At 36.0% G+C, this 19,182-nt stretch overlaps 1 protein-coding gene across 14 annotated transcripts in view; it reads right to left on the reverse strand.

Moving 5' to 3' along the window:
- Positions 1-830: 830 nt before the first annotated feature.
- FMR1 (fragile X messenger ribonucleoprotein 1) overlaps positions 831-19,182 on the reverse strand; it is a 38,042-nt gene continuing 19,690 nt past the window's right edge. Inside the window, exons 8-17 of one of the 14 annotated variants that reach the window (XM_081808158.1) lie at positions 18,207-18,377; positions 18,034-18,112; positions 13,753-13,862; positions 12,858-12,992; positions 12,294-12,356; positions 9,920-10,006; positions 7,238-7,433; positions 5,510-5,617; positions 4,950-5,032; positions 831-2,741 (exon numbers count right to left, since the gene is read on the reverse strand). In XM_081808158.1, coding sequence (XP_081664284.1) covers positions 2,631-2,741; positions 4,950-5,032; positions 5,510-5,617; positions 7,238-7,433; positions 9,920-10,006; positions 12,294-12,356; positions 12,858-12,992; positions 13,753-13,862; positions 18,034-18,112; positions 18,207-18,377 — 1,143 coding nt within the window. In that variant the 3' untranslated portion in view covers positions 831-2,630. Of the gene's footprint in view, positions 2,793-2,935; positions 3,064-4,949; positions 5,033-5,509; positions 6,518-7,237; positions 7,434-9,919; positions 10,007-12,293; positions 12,357-12,857; positions 12,993-13,752; positions 13,863-18,033; positions 18,113-18,206; positions 18,378-19,182 lie in introns of those variants that run through there. The other 13 variants (XM_081808157.1, XM_081808154.1, XM_081808153.1 and 10 more) reach the window with 13 other exon arrangements.

Here is a 19,182-nt window from a genome sequence, read left to right on the forward strand (position 1 = left end):
CTGAGCCACCCAGGCGCCCTTTTTTTTTTTAAACTACATAGACACATTTAGTATTTTCCAAATGGCAGGGTATATTTGTGTGTGCACAGACAGGAGTATATGTTTAATATGTTTTGGTGGCACCCTGTGTAATTAATGTGTTGAAATCTTCTAACTGGGAATACGGAGAACCATTTTCCAGTAGGTATGTTTTTGCCCCTTAAGGGCACAGAAAACATTATTTTGCAAGGCATATACGCTTTGCATGATAAATAACTCCCCCCTCCCCAGATACTGCTAATATTTGTTATATTTAGAAATTTAAGAACAGGAGCAAACATCTGTCAGACTAATTTTTTGCTTTTTCATAAGTGCAACTTTTTAATAAAAATTTACATCTAGATAAACAATCTTTAGATTTTTGAAACTTTAATAAGATTTTAAAAACATCATGACTTAGAACTGAAAAACATACACGTTTAGCACACAAATATTGTAATACGAATCAACTCCAACTCCATTTGAAAACATGTGAATCAAATTACAGTTTTAGAAGTTAGTAATTCACATTTAAGCAAGTTAGCGCCTTGCTGAATTCAGCCTTTGTAAAAAAAGATACTTAGTGCATATTGTAATGGCACAATGTGCTTTTGTACCATTTTGTTGATTTTCTTCCACCTTATTAAACAAGATCAAGTTCTTGAAAGTTGGTAGATAACAGCTAACTTCCTATGACATGTGAAACTTCCAGTGGTAACAGTTACATTTTGTAACAGAACACTTTCTATAGATTTCTTTTCCTATCTTAAAATTTTAAAAGCAATCATTTGTAAGGATTGCATCAACATCAATTTAGCAGAGGAAGATCAAACTTTATTGAAACTGCTTGCATACAAAATATATTGCACTATAACCAAACAAATGTCAACATAAAATCCAATCTGTTGTCGCTAATATGTACAGAGAATATTGCCCAAGAGCAGTTACATTACAAGGTCATTCTACCTTGGTTAATTATCTACAGTATTTTAAACCAAACAGCTTACAGATGATGTGTGCAAGGTACCAATTTCTGTTTTCAAATACTATACATTCCCAGAATAAATAACTAAAAATCAACATTAATGTTTGGCAATACTTTTAAAAGACTTTTTAATATTCTTGAAATCATGTGCAGTTTGTTGCCATTTTTATATGCTTATTTGTATGCAAGGAAAAGTAACTGTAAAATGAAAATTCAAAGAAACAAACTCACAAAATACATCAGAGGCAGAACTTCGGTTTGCACGGCTCTGTACAGATTCAGTGGTACCCCTACTTGGAGTTATTTTTTAAGAAAAATATAACATCTTAAGAGTGAAGGTCCTTCACATATTTTTCCTCAGTAAATTTCATTCATAAAAAAGACTCAAAAACAGAACCAAAACCCAACACATCAAAAAACAAAAGAAAAAAAAAAACTAAAGAAAAGAAGTATTTGTTAACCAATTCTAGTCTGCTTTCCAATTCCGCTTATACATTAGACCTAATACTTCAAAGCTTACAAAACATTTAACCTGCTTCCAATGTTTCTTAGACAAAGTACCTGTACTTCACAGGATTATTATGCACACATGAAAATGACCTTTCTATCTCCCCCAAATACCCTTGAAATTAAAATATGAAAAACTTCACAAAACTTGGGGAGGACAAAATAAAAAAGGCTCTAAGTTAAAATTGGTCATCAGGCCAAAGAGCAGGCATATCCTACTAACTTTCGACCAGGAAGATTTGTTCCTAGCTGAAAACATTTTAGCCTCTCTCAAATGAAAAGATAGTTATTTCTTCTCCTGTCTATACAGAAAAATTACACATCCCTCTCGATAACACTATTTGTCAAACTTCAGTGCAACAAAACAAAAACAAAAACAAGTTCTATTCTTTATACTGCCTAACCTGATGTTTCTGTAAGGAAAAAAATATGGAAAGCATGCATTCTTCTATAAAGTACTAATGTTTGACAGGGTTTGCTACATCTTTAACATTTAGTGTTTCCAACTTATCTTCCCTGAACTCTGCATCCAAATATAATATTCCTACCTGCCAAGATATAAAAAAGGCACAGATCATACAACTTTTTTTTTTTTTGCTAATGAAAATGACAAACGTCACATCACACACATCTCAGGGTCCACTAAAATACTGGAAAAGTGGACCAAACATAAACTGACACAGGACATGAAATGACATAGTATTTCATGGACTTCTATAGGAGATTGAAAACGGAATTGTAATATAATTACCAAAAATGCTATTTATTCAGAAAAACTGAAATGTACCGGCGAGTTATCACCCGATGCAGGAAAATGGTCCAAATTAACAAAAAATATCACTGCTCAGTACTTTAAAAAATAAACCAAACTAAAATCCTGCCCTGAAGTGCTAAAGTGTACTTAAACGCAATGTTTCAAAATTTCAATGGATCTTTTTGTGCAAATTTGAAAATTGTTGCTTATGGCCAATACCAAAAAAATAAAATTCTTAACAATTTGTATTCATTTCATGCCCTGTGCCATCTTGCCTACTATTTGTCTTTGGCCTAACAAAGTTTTCTAATATGGAATAAGAGTTATGGAAATGGTTTAGGAAATATAACTTCAGAATTATGCAGTTTAGGGTACTCCGTTCACAAGTGGTTGCTGACCATCCATGCTGTCTGGCTTTTCCTTCTTCTGGTTACGATCTTTACCCGTGCGCAGCCGATTACCTTCACTGGAGGTATTCTGTAATGTTTTAGTGTGGACACTCCTTTCATTATTGCAGTCAACTCTGATCTAAAACAAGTTATAGTTGTTATATACACAGACCATATCCTATTGTAATCTGTAACTGGCCTGACAAGAAATTTTAAGCCTGAAGTGTAAGTTCCACATGTTAAAAGGGGAAATGGGAGTGAGAATAGAGGAAGTGCAAGAAATTAAGGTCAGGTAGGATTTTTTATTTAGTTTATGATTTTAAAACACTCTTCTTCTTTAACTGGAACACACTGGTCATCTCATTGCATCCAAAGTTAGATAAAAACTCACAATCCTACCGTGTCTTCTTCTAAGCAGAATAAAATAGCGAGAAACAAATAGTTAAAATGAATTACTATTACTAATTACAAGATAACATATACCCATAATACTAGAGTTCAAAAGAATGGGTTGTTCTTAAAGACTGTGAAACCCATGAGGGACCCAAATTGATGCCTTCCAACAGGGTAAGAACTCAACTCACTTGTTACATAACTAGCCTTTAGTTTACACCTGAATTATCTATCACAGTATCTCTATACTGAGGCTCCCACTGTCTTAGAGCAGAAAAATTTGAGCGTTGCTTTCTTAAAGCTTGTATTTTCAGTAAGGCAAGTCAGATGATCATACAACTTGAACTCTGTCTGAAGAATAATACTGATATAGGGAAATTCAACAACACTAATGTGTGGAAGGACTGGAATCCCAAGACATGTGTAAAGATGAATGCAATTCAGAAAATAATATCCTAAGATTCATACAATAGTTTAAGTGTCAACACGGAACACTTAAAACACTGCTAATAATTCCAGATGCTGTATAAAAGGAAGATAATATTGACCAACGGGCTTAAAACAACTACATATACTGATCTGCTTGAAGTACAAAAGCTATATAGATCTCAAAATGGTTTGCTCTAATTTCAAAGTGTGTTCAAGTGCTGGGTCTCAGTGTGTGTTCTAAATGTTTGGCTGTCAAGGGTTTAGTGCTTTGACTTGGATCTGTTCTCCTACAGAAAGCACAACCTTTTTATTTGATGTCCCATTTTAATTATAAATATGACTATGCATCCTTTTAACCGATAACGATCAGATTGCCAAACTCCTGGAATATGTCACCTTAAGCAGGGAATTAAAAGGCCGGCAGATAAATGCCTTACATCTCTGTAAAGCACATATACGTACATCATTTCTTCATCTCTTTACCTAGATCTAAGGTCTTTTCTATTCCTTAAGAACCTGCCAATAGTTAACACCTACTTGCAACTACTATGAATCCTATGAAATATTCTGTCATGAAGTTTCTGCTCTTAAAAAGCATCTCACTAATCTTGGGTGTTGGTCCTAAACCAATCCATGGTCAATAAGGTACCCTAACTACTTGGATTAAGGATTAAGAGTTAAAGAAGCAGAGGAGAATATGGGTTCTGGGAATCATACACCAGGGTTCAAATATCACTCCACCGTATACTATGTGACTGCAGACAAAGGACTGAATCTTTCTAAAAGCTTCAGTTTACTCACCTAAAGAATAGAAAAATAAAACTACTTACCTCAGGGGGCTGCTGTAAGATTCAATAAGATAACACACACACAAAGCACTTAGCAATGGTGTCTCACATGCTCAGGAGTAATTTTAAAATTATTTAACAATGGGTTCAGCATAGGTGATGACCAACTGAAATGGGATCTCAGAATAGAGGCTGGTTCTAAACAAACAGCTGGCTGATTCAGCACGTACTAGCTGAGAGCACCATTGGCCCAGTCTATCATGATTGTTACCTATGAAGTAGACATCTTCTTTTCCTTATATTCCACTCAAAGAGATCACCCTATCCCTGCAACTCAGGGGAGGAGGGTTCCACAGGGTTTACTCAGGTCTCTCTCTCAATACAGTCCAGGATGTCCCTTTTCTTGGGGGACTTGGGGGGGACCACCAATGTGGTATTGAAATCCTAATGGACTGTCAAAGTCTTCACAAATGCTTAAGACTGCATAATCTCTAGAGAAATTTTCTTTGTATATTTGTCATGAGGAACTAAGATTGCACACAATTATAATGTTGAAAGGAAAACATTTCTTTGCATGTACCAATTTTGCAACTTTTGAACATGTTTAAAAATCAAGTAAAATAAACTCTTAAGTCTCAAACTATAGTAATTCAAATAATTTAGATGTAAAGAGGCACACAGTTTACCTGGAGGGATCCATCTGCTGTTCTTCCTTTAGCCTCTCTTGGATTACGTGGTCGATTATCTGTTCGGGAGTGATCGTCGTTTCCTATAGGGTCATTTTTAAAAGGTTCAACAGTTAACTGATTCTGACATGCTTATTGGAAGTTCTTTATTCCCACATTCTCAATTTATTTAGACCACAGATTCTAAAATATAGTCAACAATCTAGTGATTCCAGTTACCTAATACTTATAAATATAGCATGCTACTAAGAAGCAGAAAATATTTCAAAAGTATTATAATTCTGCATCAACTATGTTACAGGTCAACCTGAGCTAATGATCACATTATGTGTAGAATCCCCAAAGCAGCTGAATTAGTTATCAGTGTTTATTCCTATATTCTACACAAACCATGGGAAAGCTAATGTTCTGTTGATTACTGCTGAGCCTTTCCTCTGCTGACCAGTATAAAACAGGAAAAATGGGGTTTTAGTAACACATCCTTGAATCACCAAGATGTTTCACAGAACTTCCATTGTTAAAATTCACCTTTAATTATTAAGAAATGAACATCTCTGTACCTTTGAAGCCACCTCCACGTCCTCTTCCTCCCTGTCCTCTTCCTCCACCGCCACGTCGTCGTCCGTCTCCTCTGCGTAGAAAGTTCTCCCTCTCTTCCTCTGTTGGAGCTAATGACCAATCACTGAGTTCGTCTCTGTGGTCAGATTCTGTTTCAGAAGCATTTGATGCTTCAGAATTAGTTCCTATCGAGAGTTAAAAGTTATATACCGTTGTCCGACTTAAAAAAAAAGTTAGGTTAACAGAAGCTTCCAGAGACGTTTCAGGGGTAATCCAATACTCTTCCCAATTTATAAGCCCAAAGAGTATTATCACCTTCCATTTTGTAAAACAAATTATCTTAAATTCAAAATGAAGGGTTTCACAATATTTGAGGTTATTTTGGTTTTAAACGTTTTTGGTTCTCATTAAAAAAAAAATAAAAGGTATTTTATCAGCCATCTAAGTTCAAACCTGAGTATGCCACATCATTAAACAGCTGTGCTCCTTTAAACATCTGCGCTCTCTGGAGGAAAAGTTGTCTACAACAGTTAAATGCAATACCTTGATAAACAAACCTCTATAAAGAGAGTTCCTTTTAACAAGGTTTGGCCCAGGGACAGTGGGGAATGCATATATATATTTTGGTCACCTCTGAGAGGGTGGCAAAGGCCACCATGGCAACTGTCTCAGGGAAGGGTCTTTTGTGGGATCAGGGATTGAACTTAGCTGAAAGGGGATACGCTTGCCTGATGCTTGGTCCACAACCTTCCCTCCCACTCCCACTGAAATAATTTATCATTAATAAAGGAATTATTAAGATAAACTCATTATGCATGAGGGGGTGGGTTAATGATGTAGGGGGGATGGGGAAAAGAGCTCCATGGTGAGGTGGGACTTCAACAGCAAAAAGAACAGACTGTTGGGAGAGGGGTTAGGGGTTAGGTTCAAGGTTGGCCTTAGGAGTAGGTGTCTCTCTCCCCCACTCCAGAATATCAACTCTACTACCTCTCTCTCTTCCTCTGTTGGAGCTAATGACCAATTATAGCTTCACCATTATAGCTTCTTTCCTGTGGATCTTGAAGGCTTTTCCATCTTAAAGAGTTCCTTTTTGAAATGCAAATATTTGTGAGATGGATTATACCTTATACCATCATTAGCAAGTTACATAGTAGATACACAGTTGAGCAAGAAAGACAGTAGGCACTGGCAGGTGGGGACAGTGTTCAGTGGAAGGTACTGGGAGAGAAGAAAGAAGCACTGACAGAAGAGCTGGGAAGGCAAAGAGAAACTTTGCCTACTTCTTGACTGTGCCTAGGGCTGACTTTGGCCATGACACTCAAAATCACCTTATGAGCCATAGGATGCAGAGCCCTGATTTACACAGTCCATCCAGCAAGTATGATCAGCACATGCCTGACAAAAAATGAGCCACAGTACACAAATGAAAAAAATTTTGGCTATACAGTAATAAAATCAGGAAAGGCCTTAAGAAAGTCATCAACACACAAGGGCTTAAGCAGATTTATCCCCAGTCAGAACGTGGACAGAACTCACACCTGCCCTGTAAACTCTAAGTGTTATCATCAGGTTTTAACTCTACATGTCTCTTGCAACACAATTTGACCCACTGTGAATCGGAAACCATGTAGTGAGAAACCGTTATAATGGGGTTCTAATGAATATTAGAGATTAGCAGCTATTAAGTCTAGGAACAGATAAAGTTACTGAGTAAAATGCTTAGTTTGTACCTGAAGTATATCCAGGACCGCGTCTGCCGTGCCCCCTATTTCTGTAAGGTCTACTACCTCGACCCATTCCTTGACCATCATCAGTCACATAGCCTTTTTCCTTATCTGTACGATTTGGTGGTGGTCTAGAACTAGCTCCAATCTGTCGCAACTGCTCATCAATTTGTAATCTCTCCAAACGCAACTGGTCTACTTCCTATTTAAAATATACAAGATAACAGTAAAAATAATTTGACATTTTACTTAATAATACCTTTCTCCTTTTCATCAGATAAAAAATTATACTGGAAATATTTCAATTTCAGTTCTAAATTTATAGTAAACACTGTTACACAGAATTATCAGGAAATTGAATGGTCTCCTTAAAAAGAAAAATTACTACAGATAACAGATTACTGATGTCCATAATTAGAGATGTAACAAAAATACTCAGCATTAAAATTCTACTGAATAGAATTTAAAGTTGTTTGATTTGGCACTATTATCCAATAGAATCTGTTAAGGCACAGATATGCTAGTTGGGGGACTTCTTGATGATAGGATATTCAATAAAGCAACTTTAAAATGCAGGTAAATGACATTTAAGGTTTAACGAGCTAACCTTAAAAAAATCACACACTGTAAATAATCTTAATTGAAATATATTTGCCAGTTAATATCTTAATTTATGAAGCACTGAGTTTGGGTCATCTTTTGCTTTCAAAGAACATATATTATGGTAGGTCTTTGGATGTGATTATACCATTAAGGAAAAATTATTTTCAGGGAACCGAAAATGCTCCTGTTCCTTATATGGCGGGGAAGGGGGGAGGGGAACTATTTAAGAGCTAACCAAAAAAGTTAGATCTTAACATCATGCCTTGAAACCTCTTAAAGACTACAACTGTGCTAGAACAAGTACAACGAACAGTATTAATGTTGATCAAAAATATACACCTGGGGTCCACTGACAGACCCTTATACACAGTGCTTCTGATATGTTGGGTTCTGTCAAATCCAGATAAAGCCTCAATTCTAACCCCTGTCCTTCCAATCTACCCATAAAACATCTCCTTTACTGGCTAAGAGGGAACTGGATCCATAACTCTAATAGTACTGGGTGTCTTGAGTAAAGCAGCGGCCATCATAGGGACTGTCTACATGGACAGTCACTGGATAAGCCCCTGTTAAGCTAAGTTCTTAAAATCTTGGTTGTGGAAGCTTCTGGAAAAGAAAGGGCAGATACGTTTAATCTGTGCTCTGAACCAGAATTTCTGTTTTACAAAGGACTTGAGCAAAGGAGAGACTGAGTAGCTTACTCCAAGAGTATAGTTATAGCTCATGGAATGGGTGTTATCTTGCAAAACAGAATGGTAGTCCAGGTTATCCCACTGGGGCAAAGCAGTCACCTTTTGGTGAGAGATGCCAGGCCCAATCAAGGGAAGATCTGGTGATGGAAAGAATGGCAACAGGACAGCTGATAACCAAAAAAAGATATTCAATTGTGAAGAATAAATAAAAAGATCTAAAAAAAGAACATTAGTCAAAAGAACAAGGGATTGATTACAATGCAACCCTAACTCTCCAGGTCATCATAATTATTTAAGCTAAGAATATGAAGAAAAACACATACAACAGATTACAAATAAAACACATTTTAGAACAAAAATAAATAAGCAAACCAACAGGGTATCCTACCCATGCAAACCTTGCTGGATGAAACCTTCCCATTTTCAATTATTAACTGACCACTGTAAGAATGAAATGCCTAACTATTGCACTTTTTTCCCCCTTATTTGCATCCAAGTCAAAATTGTTTATTTCTTTCAAGAAATCAGCAGAAATATTCTTATTTAGATAGGATCATAAATAAAATAGAAAGCTGGATTTTTAAATTCCTATTTAATACTAGTCACTTGTAATTTTGATGCATATGGATATAAAAAAGAAATTTTAAAAGTGACATGGGTAAGATTTTATTTAATTGAATTATAGAATATTTTGGCTAAAAGAAATTTTAAAAAGCATCCAGTATAGGGAGAAGTGACTTGCCTAAAGTCACATAAGCTAGTTCATGGTAGAAGAGAGACAAGAAGCAAATTGCTGGACTGCCAATCCAGTGCTCTTTCCACCATACCTTGTAGCCTCCTAGTTCCTGATTTCCAGTTTGCAATCTAGAGGAGGCATAACTGTACAAATTCTAACTAAAACGAGCATCTACAAGACACAAGTTGTTTATATTTTGTATAAGAAAGTATAGAGAAAAATACAAAGGGTAAACATTTAAACAGAGGACTTCAGGAAACACTGGGATTTCAAATGACAAAAAAGGACAACCAAAGGCAAGTGTTAACAGACACAAAATTTGGCCTGGAAAAAACTCACAGAGGCTAGAAAGGATCAACTGGATGAAAAAGCTATGTATAGGCATACCTACACTGAGTGTAAGGGTTTAACAGAAAAATAATGGGAAATAGGGTGATTTACTGAGAACTGGGATATTGGTCCTTAAATTTATAATGATAGAAAATGGACTTGTGTTTTCAGAAGGAATATAATAAGCAAAACAAAGTGAATATTTGCTCTATTGTCATTCATTGTAATGTACAGGCTAGAATGAACCTTCACTGCTGAAAGACTGACTGTGGAGTTTTTATATTTTAGTACAAAAGGATTAGAAGTTAAAGTTCTTCTTGTTCTCACCTTTAAATAGTTCAGGTGATAATCCAGAAGAACAGTGGCATTAGCAATGCTGTCCTTTGTTCCCACAAAAACAAATGGTACCATACCCTGAAAAATAAATGGCAACAATAATCCTATAAAACAATGGATTAATCTGACAAAAATGCAAATAATTAACTAAATCCCTAGCATAGGGCCTGACAAACAGTAGGTACACAAATGTTTGTTGAAAATATAAATCAATACATGGAAACAAAAGTAGTTGGCATATTTTACACATCTACTGTGAATAACGACAGATCAATACAGCAACCCCTTGAGCGTACCAGATTATGTTTTAAATGCTACTATTAAATGTTGGCAAAATCACAAATTATGTAATTCAAAATTATACAAGCTCTGACATGAGATGCATACACAAAACGAATACTTTAAAGTACTCTTATTCATACACTACAAGTTTTATCTAGATCAAATTCTTTAAAGAGAAATTCAAAGTTAAATACTAGGGCACAGAAGTAAAAACTAAATCCGTTTTGCTAACCAAGAGAGTACAAACAAAACACAAAAAGAATTAGGATAAATTAAAATGCACTAATTATTCTGTGCGGGGGTTTGGGGGTTAGAGGCAGGTCCATGAGCACAAAATTTAGCATTTCAATAAATTTCAATAATGCACTCTAAAAATTATAAAAGGTTGAATCAGAAGGAAAGTTTCATCTTTTCCCTATGGTACTACTTTAATATAAAGATAGATTTTTAAAAAGGTGTATACTAAAAGATTTATACTTCTAGCCCATCAGTACAAATGAGGAAAAAAAAAAATTTCTTGTCACAAGTTCTAAGGAAGCCTAGGTGTCGTGCAAACTAATAGCTGGCAATTAGGACATTCGAAGTCGAGAATACGTCAGTATTTTGCTAATAGAGAAATACACATGGTTACTGATATTCACATATGACTACAGAAAACCATATGGTGGCTTTGATGAGGATATAATTTTCTAGGTGTGAAAAATCAAGAAGCTGTCTTTTAGCAAGTATCACTCTTTTAAATAAAAAGAGCATTCATTTGATAGGTGTGGCTACTGATGGGCTGCTTTTGCTTGCCTGCATTCAGGAGACAGCATCTTAAATGTGGGGCTGGAACAGGGTTTTTCTTTTCCCTTCTACATGAACATGGCTGTTGATGGGGAACAAAACTGAACAATTAGGAAATAATGCTTGTAAAATGTCCTTTATCTGGTAGGCAAGGCACTGCTTCCTAGTAGCAATGACCACCTGAAGAGTCAGGTGCCACTGAAAACCCATGGGCTTCATATGGATTTTTTTGCATTGACTAATATATGAACTATGGAAATAATAAGGCCTGTGAATCAGATCTCCTTTTCTCAAAAACATTTTTGACTGTTTTTTCCCCAACTGACATTGTTACAAAGCAGTTAAACCTTATTATTTCCCAAAATGTCGTATGATGAAATGCTACACTCTTCCCCCTAGATCACATATGTCCAAAATAGACTTTAAAACCCTATGTCATAGATTTAGTCTGATCACTTTGGACCAAACAATTTTAAAACATTTTCTCTTTCCCCACATCCAAACTTTTGTTGTACCCAAGTGCCACTCTAATTTGAGCACATCACTAGGGGACCAGAATAGTAAAATGAAGAAGGGCCAAGAGCACAACGGTGGCCTTCAATATGAATGCTAGGAGAAAGGGATTCCTTGACTGGGTAAGAACTGAGCTGCCCAGCAGAGAGGAATATCCAATCCACTTGTGGTTATATTTCTCTTTATAAAATGGCAGTTTTTGCTTTTAATCTCTGGTAAGCCATAACATTTTTCCCATAAATAGTTCTCGTGGGCCAGGTAGGGGGCCCTGAGCCTTCAAGGAACTCATGATGTGGCCAAAGAGATTAACAAGTGAATGTCTGTGTAGAAAGTGCTACTGAGAGGGATGAGCACACTGGAACACAGAAGGGGGAAATGGGAGGAGACCCGTGGCAAGTACACAAGGCAAGCTGCACAAGGAGTAAGGTCAAAGGAAGGTGGGAAGCTGGAAGGTAAAGAGCACTCTGGTGGAGGAAACATATGCATACAGAGATAATAGCGTTCAGAGATCTCTAAGTACTTCAGTATGGTTCAAGCCACTCTGGAAGGCAAAGGGGAGGGGGGGAATGGTAAGATGTGACAATGGACAGGTGAGCATCAAAGAAAGGCCTGATAAGCAACAGGAAGGAACTTGAGCTTTCGCCCCAGGGCAATAGATGAACATACCCCAAAACACTCCTCCACCATCCCCCAACCCTGACGATCACTTGTAGTCTTTCTTAACAAGGGGAATAAACATTAAAATATAAAATTAAAATGTATTTTTCAAGGAATGTTTTCCTACCTGCCAAGCCTTGAGTTCAGGTTTCTGGGATTCCCCTGCTACAATTGATGAAACCACTAACACCTAAAGCAGTATAAGGAATGCAAGTGATGTCATTAACTATAACAAATGATACACAGAAGCCTGAACGCAGGACTTTCACTGTAGGACTTCTAAACCCATCTAAACAGTTAGGTTAGTTCAAATAGTGAAAACCAGTTTCTAAAATATGGTTCTAAGTAGAAACTAAATGTATCTAACAGAAGGTACATTTTTGAGCTACCACAACCTGCAAAATTTCAAGATACAGCATGAAAAAATGAAAGACCACCCTCAAAAGAAAAAATGTGATCATTAATTATAACCCCATATTTTAGGTTTATACCATCATATTTGTCACTGTGAGTAAACTGAGAAGTAGGTATCACTTTGGTTTGTAATCTCTCATAAGATGGCAATCAGATTTCAAAAAAAAACATGAGTAGACTATAAGCCTAACCAGAGAAAACACCCAAAACACCAACTGTGACATCTGGGTCAAAGAAATTCCTTTTAGTATAATTCAAAGTGACAAATATTTCTTACCCTCTGGACTTTTGTACTGTTAGGTTGAGAAAAATGAGTGTTGTTTTCCTTTATATCTATATGTTTTTTTTCTTCAGAGGGAGTAGGTCCAACCCTCGAGTTACTGGAAGGTAGGGAATTTGGTGGCATGATTTCCTTGTAAAAAACACAAAACACAAAAGAGAAAAAAGGACCAATTTAAAAGACTGTATTTAGCCCTGATTTTGTATCAATGATCATATTTTAAGAATATAAATTATTATAAACATTTTTGGCAGACAGAATTAAAGAATGCAAATATTATGCAATAAAACCCCCAAAAGATCTAACATCAGCTAAAAGAAAAGAGGACTAGACAATGTGTGAAAATTATGGCAATTTGGGGGAATTTTATTTTAAACAGTATCGTTGTACAGAAGAGTACACCCTTACCTCCCCCAACCCACACAAATACTTTAAAAGTTGCTACCAAAAAGCATATATTCATGAAGATAAAAGTGAGGGTTATCAAATTTAATGACTGGGAAGAGATATTATGCCCAGATAAAAATTTAAGCACACAAAATAAACATACATACACACAAACTAAAAAAGACAAAGGATGAAAGCCAGAAAACCTAACTAGTGTCCCAACTTGGTCTCTGTCAGCAACATTAAGTAGTATTTGAAAAGTGCCTTATACTCTTTTTAAAATTTATGACCATCCATTTTAAAGACTGAGAAGTAAGATTTGAAGGCATTCAAAATGACTAGTCCCAAGTCACTCTCCAGCTACAAGAATGACTGGCATGACTCATGGTCAGAATTTTTACATTCCCAGCATGTGCATAGTTCAGAGGCCTCTATATTAACATGTTGAATAAAACAATAAGAAACTTTTATCAGACAAACCAGAAACACATGCACTATAACATACCTCTTCTTGTGGAACACTTTTCTCATTTTCGGCTTCAATTCTCACCCTCACAACTCCTGACTTGTCCACAATTTCCTGAATCAGTTTTCCATTTTTTCCTATTACTTTGCCTAAGTCAAGAAATGAATAATTCATGTTTGGTTTTAAAAACATATATCTCAAACCAGTAAGCACACCCCACTGTAAACTATCACATAAAACTAAGATTTCAAAACCAAAACAGAAAGTCTTTTCAAAAAGACAGAGTTAACCTGGCTTTCTGTTTTATTAGGTTGTCACTGTTTAAACTACTTTGGTCAAGTATCAGAGGTATTTAAATCTCAATAACTGATGGGATAATTTTGAATTTTTAAGGAAGCTCAAAGACAGGCTCTTATTTTGCATAAAAGGGTCTACTTGAAACTTGCTGGTACAGTGGTATGTATCACTCTTTCTGCAAAGTTCTGTGAAAGGAATTAAGGAAAAGGACAGATAACAGAAAATACATTCGCTTATTCATTTGACAATTTTAGTTCTGTCTGTACCTGATTTAAACCTGCTTCTTTGCCCATGGTAAATATTTTTAGAATTTTATATGTCACATTTATAAAAGATAGATTCTAAGTTTAAAAGGGATTTAAGCAGCTGTACATACATCTAAAAGAAGTGCACATTTTTCAGGCCAATGTGTTAACATAATATTACTCCTGTATATCACTCATAGATTGTATGAGTATATTAAAACGTGAAGTGTGACTTCTTAATCTTTATTAGTCACAGAATAAAAGATTAAGAAATCACACTTTAAGATATCTCAAAACCACAATGAAAAAACTTAAAACCAGTTCAAGATTAACTACTATTCAATACCATCTGTTAAAACTCCAAAGACTTCGAATACCGGTAATAAACAGTCGTGCTTTCCCTCATTTTATAAAACTCAATCATATCCTTTAACTGGGAAATGACTGCTTTCATAGCCATCATCATGCATTAGTGTAAAGTAAGACTCTGCAAATAAACGAACTATTGGTTCTGGAAGTCTACATGTGAATTACATTGGCTTCTAAGTGCCTTCCCAAGGTACCTAAAGCACCCTTACACCAGCCAACCATCATGTGCTTGTCCCACCGTCTCATCTAAGGCAGGGATGGGGAAAAAACTGGAAATCAAAATTTGCTTTGAGTCAATCCTACCGAAGAACCCAGGGAAAGCCTCACAACAGGAACTTGTGGTTCTTCTATCAGCATAACCCTGGCACTCTTGCCATGTCTGGCAGCCTCACTCACCCCTATAACCTCTTTTGACTGTCAGTTGTCAGGGAACAGAACTGACATGAAATCAAGACTCCTGATATAGGGGCGAAATCGGAGGGGTAGATGAACCATGAGAGACGATGGACTCTGAAAAACAAACTGAGGGTTCTAGAGGGGAGGGGGGTGGGAAGGGTTAGCCTGGTGGTGGGTATTGAGGAGGGCACATTCTGCATGGAGCACTGGGTGTTATGCACAAACAATGAATCATGGAACACTTCATCTAAAACTAATGATGTAATGTATGGGGATTAACATAAGAATAAAAATAAATAAATAAATAGAAAAAAAACCCCAAAAACAAACAAACAAACAAAAAGACTCCTGATATAGGTAGGTCCTTTTGTCAATTATTTCTGCTCCTCTTGTCTTCAAATAAAAAGGTGTGGGGAAGAGAGAAGTTACATGGAGTCGTCCCACAGTTTGTTTTTAATCTATAACACCTGTATTTTCATGAATTAATGCGATTTTAACAAAGGTCTAAATGAGTCAGGAAAAAGAAAAATGAGCTTGGCACATGTTGCTGATAATATCTTAACTATCCTATGTATTACGTGTTAACTATAATTAAATGAATAATTAAACCAATTCACTGTCAGAGTGGATGAAAAACAAGCAAATTTTTAGAAAAGAATGACACATCCGTGTACATGCTAAAGAGAGCTTGTGAAAAATATAGAGATCATAAATCATACTGTGGGACTCAAAGAAAACTCATGCAATACTAATTAGACATCTCCCTAAAGATCTGCCTTGCCAAATCTCTTATTATACAAAAATGCTTTCTGAAAACTCTCAACATTCCCAGTGTTGTAGTAGACAATCTTTGTAACAGACTTGTTTTATTTTACTCACTAGGAACAAAACAAAACCCAGACTGATTGTACTTCAGCAGGCCTTCTGGTGAAAGGTCACTGCTGGAGCCCTCTTCTCTTTAGGTATGACCAGAGGTAGAACCTATTTTTAACAGCAGATAATGCAATTCTACACTACATGGTTATTTCCAAATCCCAACGACAGCTTACTACAATTCTGCTCTACTGAACTAGATGGAATTGTTCTAAATAAGGAGGAGAAAAGAGAAGTAACATTTACAGAGTCCCCTACTATGTCCAGAGCTTAGGTAATGTACATCTATCTAAACCTTTCTATCTACATCTCCCTGTTTAGTTATCACGGCAACTCTATGAGGTGGACACTATTACTCACATTTTTTAGAGGTAAGGAAAATAAGATTCAAGGGGGCAGAGTCAGTTACAAGGTCAAATAGCTACCAAAAAGTGAGGTAGGGACTGAAATCTAAATCCAGCTCCAATTCCAACACCCAAGAACTTTCCCCTAGAGGCATCATGCCATCTCCCAAATGAACTTTAGTGAATCCGACACATAATATTGAAAAAACGGTCTACTGGCTATATAAGAATTTCTAAATTTAAAATAACTTTTCTAACTATAAAATGTATGCAATTGCTTGACAAACTGTAAATAAAAGGAAAATAAGTATCATTCAAAACCCCACTTATCCTGAGGTAATGACAGTGCTACACACACAACTGTGTCCTAGTTACCTCAATAACATCACATTCTTTAGCTGTCTGTAGAACACAGCTGAATGAATAATTCTGCATTAATTTCACTGGTATTTATCCTTAAACTAATTTTATTCAAGAAAAAAATAGTATTCCAAGTGTTTTTAATGGCATAGGAAGATGTTTATTAATTCTATGCCGACAAAAAATAAAAGCAGGCTAAGCAGGACTGAAACTATGGGAACAAAATGCACAGAAGTCCTCATTTTCTTGTCCTTTAAACTTTCCAAAGGGCATGCATTACTTTTTATAATCAGTTGTGATATCAGGTTCAGAAAATAAAAAATGTATAGGCAGCAGGTCCCAATTTTATGTATAAATTAAAGACATAGGCAGTGTTCTTGATAAAAAAAAAAAAACAACCCAAAAACTGCAACTTGTTTTGATATGTTCTGGTAACAATATCTGCAGCATTTGAGAATATTGGTAGAGAGTTTCTGGTATTTGCTGGTACTTGTGATGATGATAGTAATGAAACAATAGTACTCACAGTCAAAATGAAGAATTACCATTGATGTTGCACAACGCCCCAGAGACATTCAGAGTTACTTTTAGCCTTACAACTTATTAGATTTAAGTAACCTACATTCAGATCTTCAACTCAGAGATAATTCAGAATGCTATCATTTTATAGCCCCATCAGAAAGATCAAATAAATACCAATATCCTCCAAATTATAAAGCCTTCAAATGTCATTCATTTTGAAAAAATGGTTTAGGACTGATTTTTTAAAAGAGTTATTTATTTATTGAGAGAGAGAGAATACACAAGGGGTAAGGGCAGAGGGAGAGAATCCCAAGCAGACTCTGCAGAGTGCAGAGCCCGCTCAATCCCACAACTCTGAGGTCATCACCTGAGCTGAAACCAAGAGTTGGATGCTTAACTGACTGCACCACTCAGGCGCCCCTAAAGATTTATTTATTAGAGAGAGTGAGCGAGTGCAGAAGTGTGAGTGGGGGAAAGGGCAAAGGGAGGGGGATAGAAGAAGACTCCCCGCTGAGCACAGAGCCTGATGTGGGGCCTCGATCTCACAACCCTGAGATCATGACCTGAGCTGAAATCAAGAGTTGGATGCTTAACTCACTGAGCCACTCAGGCGTCCCTTGAAAAAAATATTTAAGATATAGAAAATATACACTGAAGAGGCTGTACAAAATTTATCCTTCCAGGCACTAGTAGGTTTGAACTAGCAAAATAATATCTTTTGTATACCTTCTAATTTTTGAGTATCATATTTATCAAATATTTTCTGTATACTGTAACAACAGACTGTATTTCAAAGATTAAGCTTCAATTAAATGACTCCCCAAGTGAGTGGACACGGAATTCTATCGGTATAACTAAACTATTTCCCTAACTGGTGTTTTTGTAGTGTATGTCAACAGTAATTTCTGACTCACCAACTAAGTTCCTTGGAACCTGTATGACATCTTCAGCAAATTCAAGAAAGCTTCTAGCCTTTTTCACTGCATCCTGATCCTAACAACAAAGGGGAAAAGATTTAAGACAAAAGATGAGCCATATGAAATACTGTTTGTTATTTTAGAAAAAAACTACATAGTAAAATATTTACCTCTCCATAAATATGAAATGTGCAGGTATCTTCATCTAGATCAATAGCAGTGACCCCAGGTACTTTTCTAGCTTGCTGAATATTAGCACCATGAGTACCAATTGCTAGACCCATCAGATCTTCTCGTACGATAAATTGTTCATGAAACCTTGAGGCAAGTTGCCTTGAACTCTGAAGAGAAACGCACATCTGATTAATATGCTTTATCAACTATTAAGACAACTGTACTTAGGTCAGCCATATAAATTATCTTGACCCTATATATCAGGGGCCTATAAATTAGTTTCAATTGTAAACTAAAAGGTTTTAGAAAATACCTCCCACAGCCTAACCTAAGTACTTTTTAGGTTACTGAAGGTCTATACCATTTGATATATTTTTGTTAATAGAAAGGGATTCTTGTCAAGTTTCCAAGGTAACTTTTGAAAACCTATTTGCAAGGCTGCTTTAGGTAACCAAGGACATCAGTAATGTAATAATTAAGAAGCAGATCAAAGGTTCCCAAATAAAAACCAGCTCACCGGATCTGACAGACTCAATGTTATTTAAGTAAAAAAAATTTTTAAATACCATCTTTACAGAAAATTGTATTCACTTCATTTTTATTAAAGGATATCAGTACATATACATATTTTTTCAGTTTTTTTTCCCTGAAAACTGCACCATTTATATAATTTATCATTAGATACTGTGGTCTAGATACCCATCTCTCTGATGAAGTGGTGATATTAAAATACTCTCCTTCCCCCACCTCCCCAACCTGAGGAATGAAATCATAAATAGTTAGTGCAGTCATGAAATCAAATGATTATAGAATGCCAAAGATTTACAACTTATCTTGCATATGCACCTGCAACCTAGTATGAGAGTCTGCAAGACCTTGTGATCTGGATCCACAAGTATGATGAATTCTTTCAAATATTCAGTAATGCCTGAACTACGTTATACTTGACACCCCAAACTTGTGGATAATTGC

Source organism: Leptonychotes weddellii, chromosome X, assembly GCF_054177405.1.
Source record: "Leptonychotes weddellii isolate Sample4059 chromosome X, ASM5417740v2, whole genome shotgun sequence".
In the NCBI taxonomy this organism is placed as follows: Eukaryota; Metazoa; Chordata; class Mammalia; order Carnivora; family Phocidae; genus Leptonychotes; species Leptonychotes weddellii.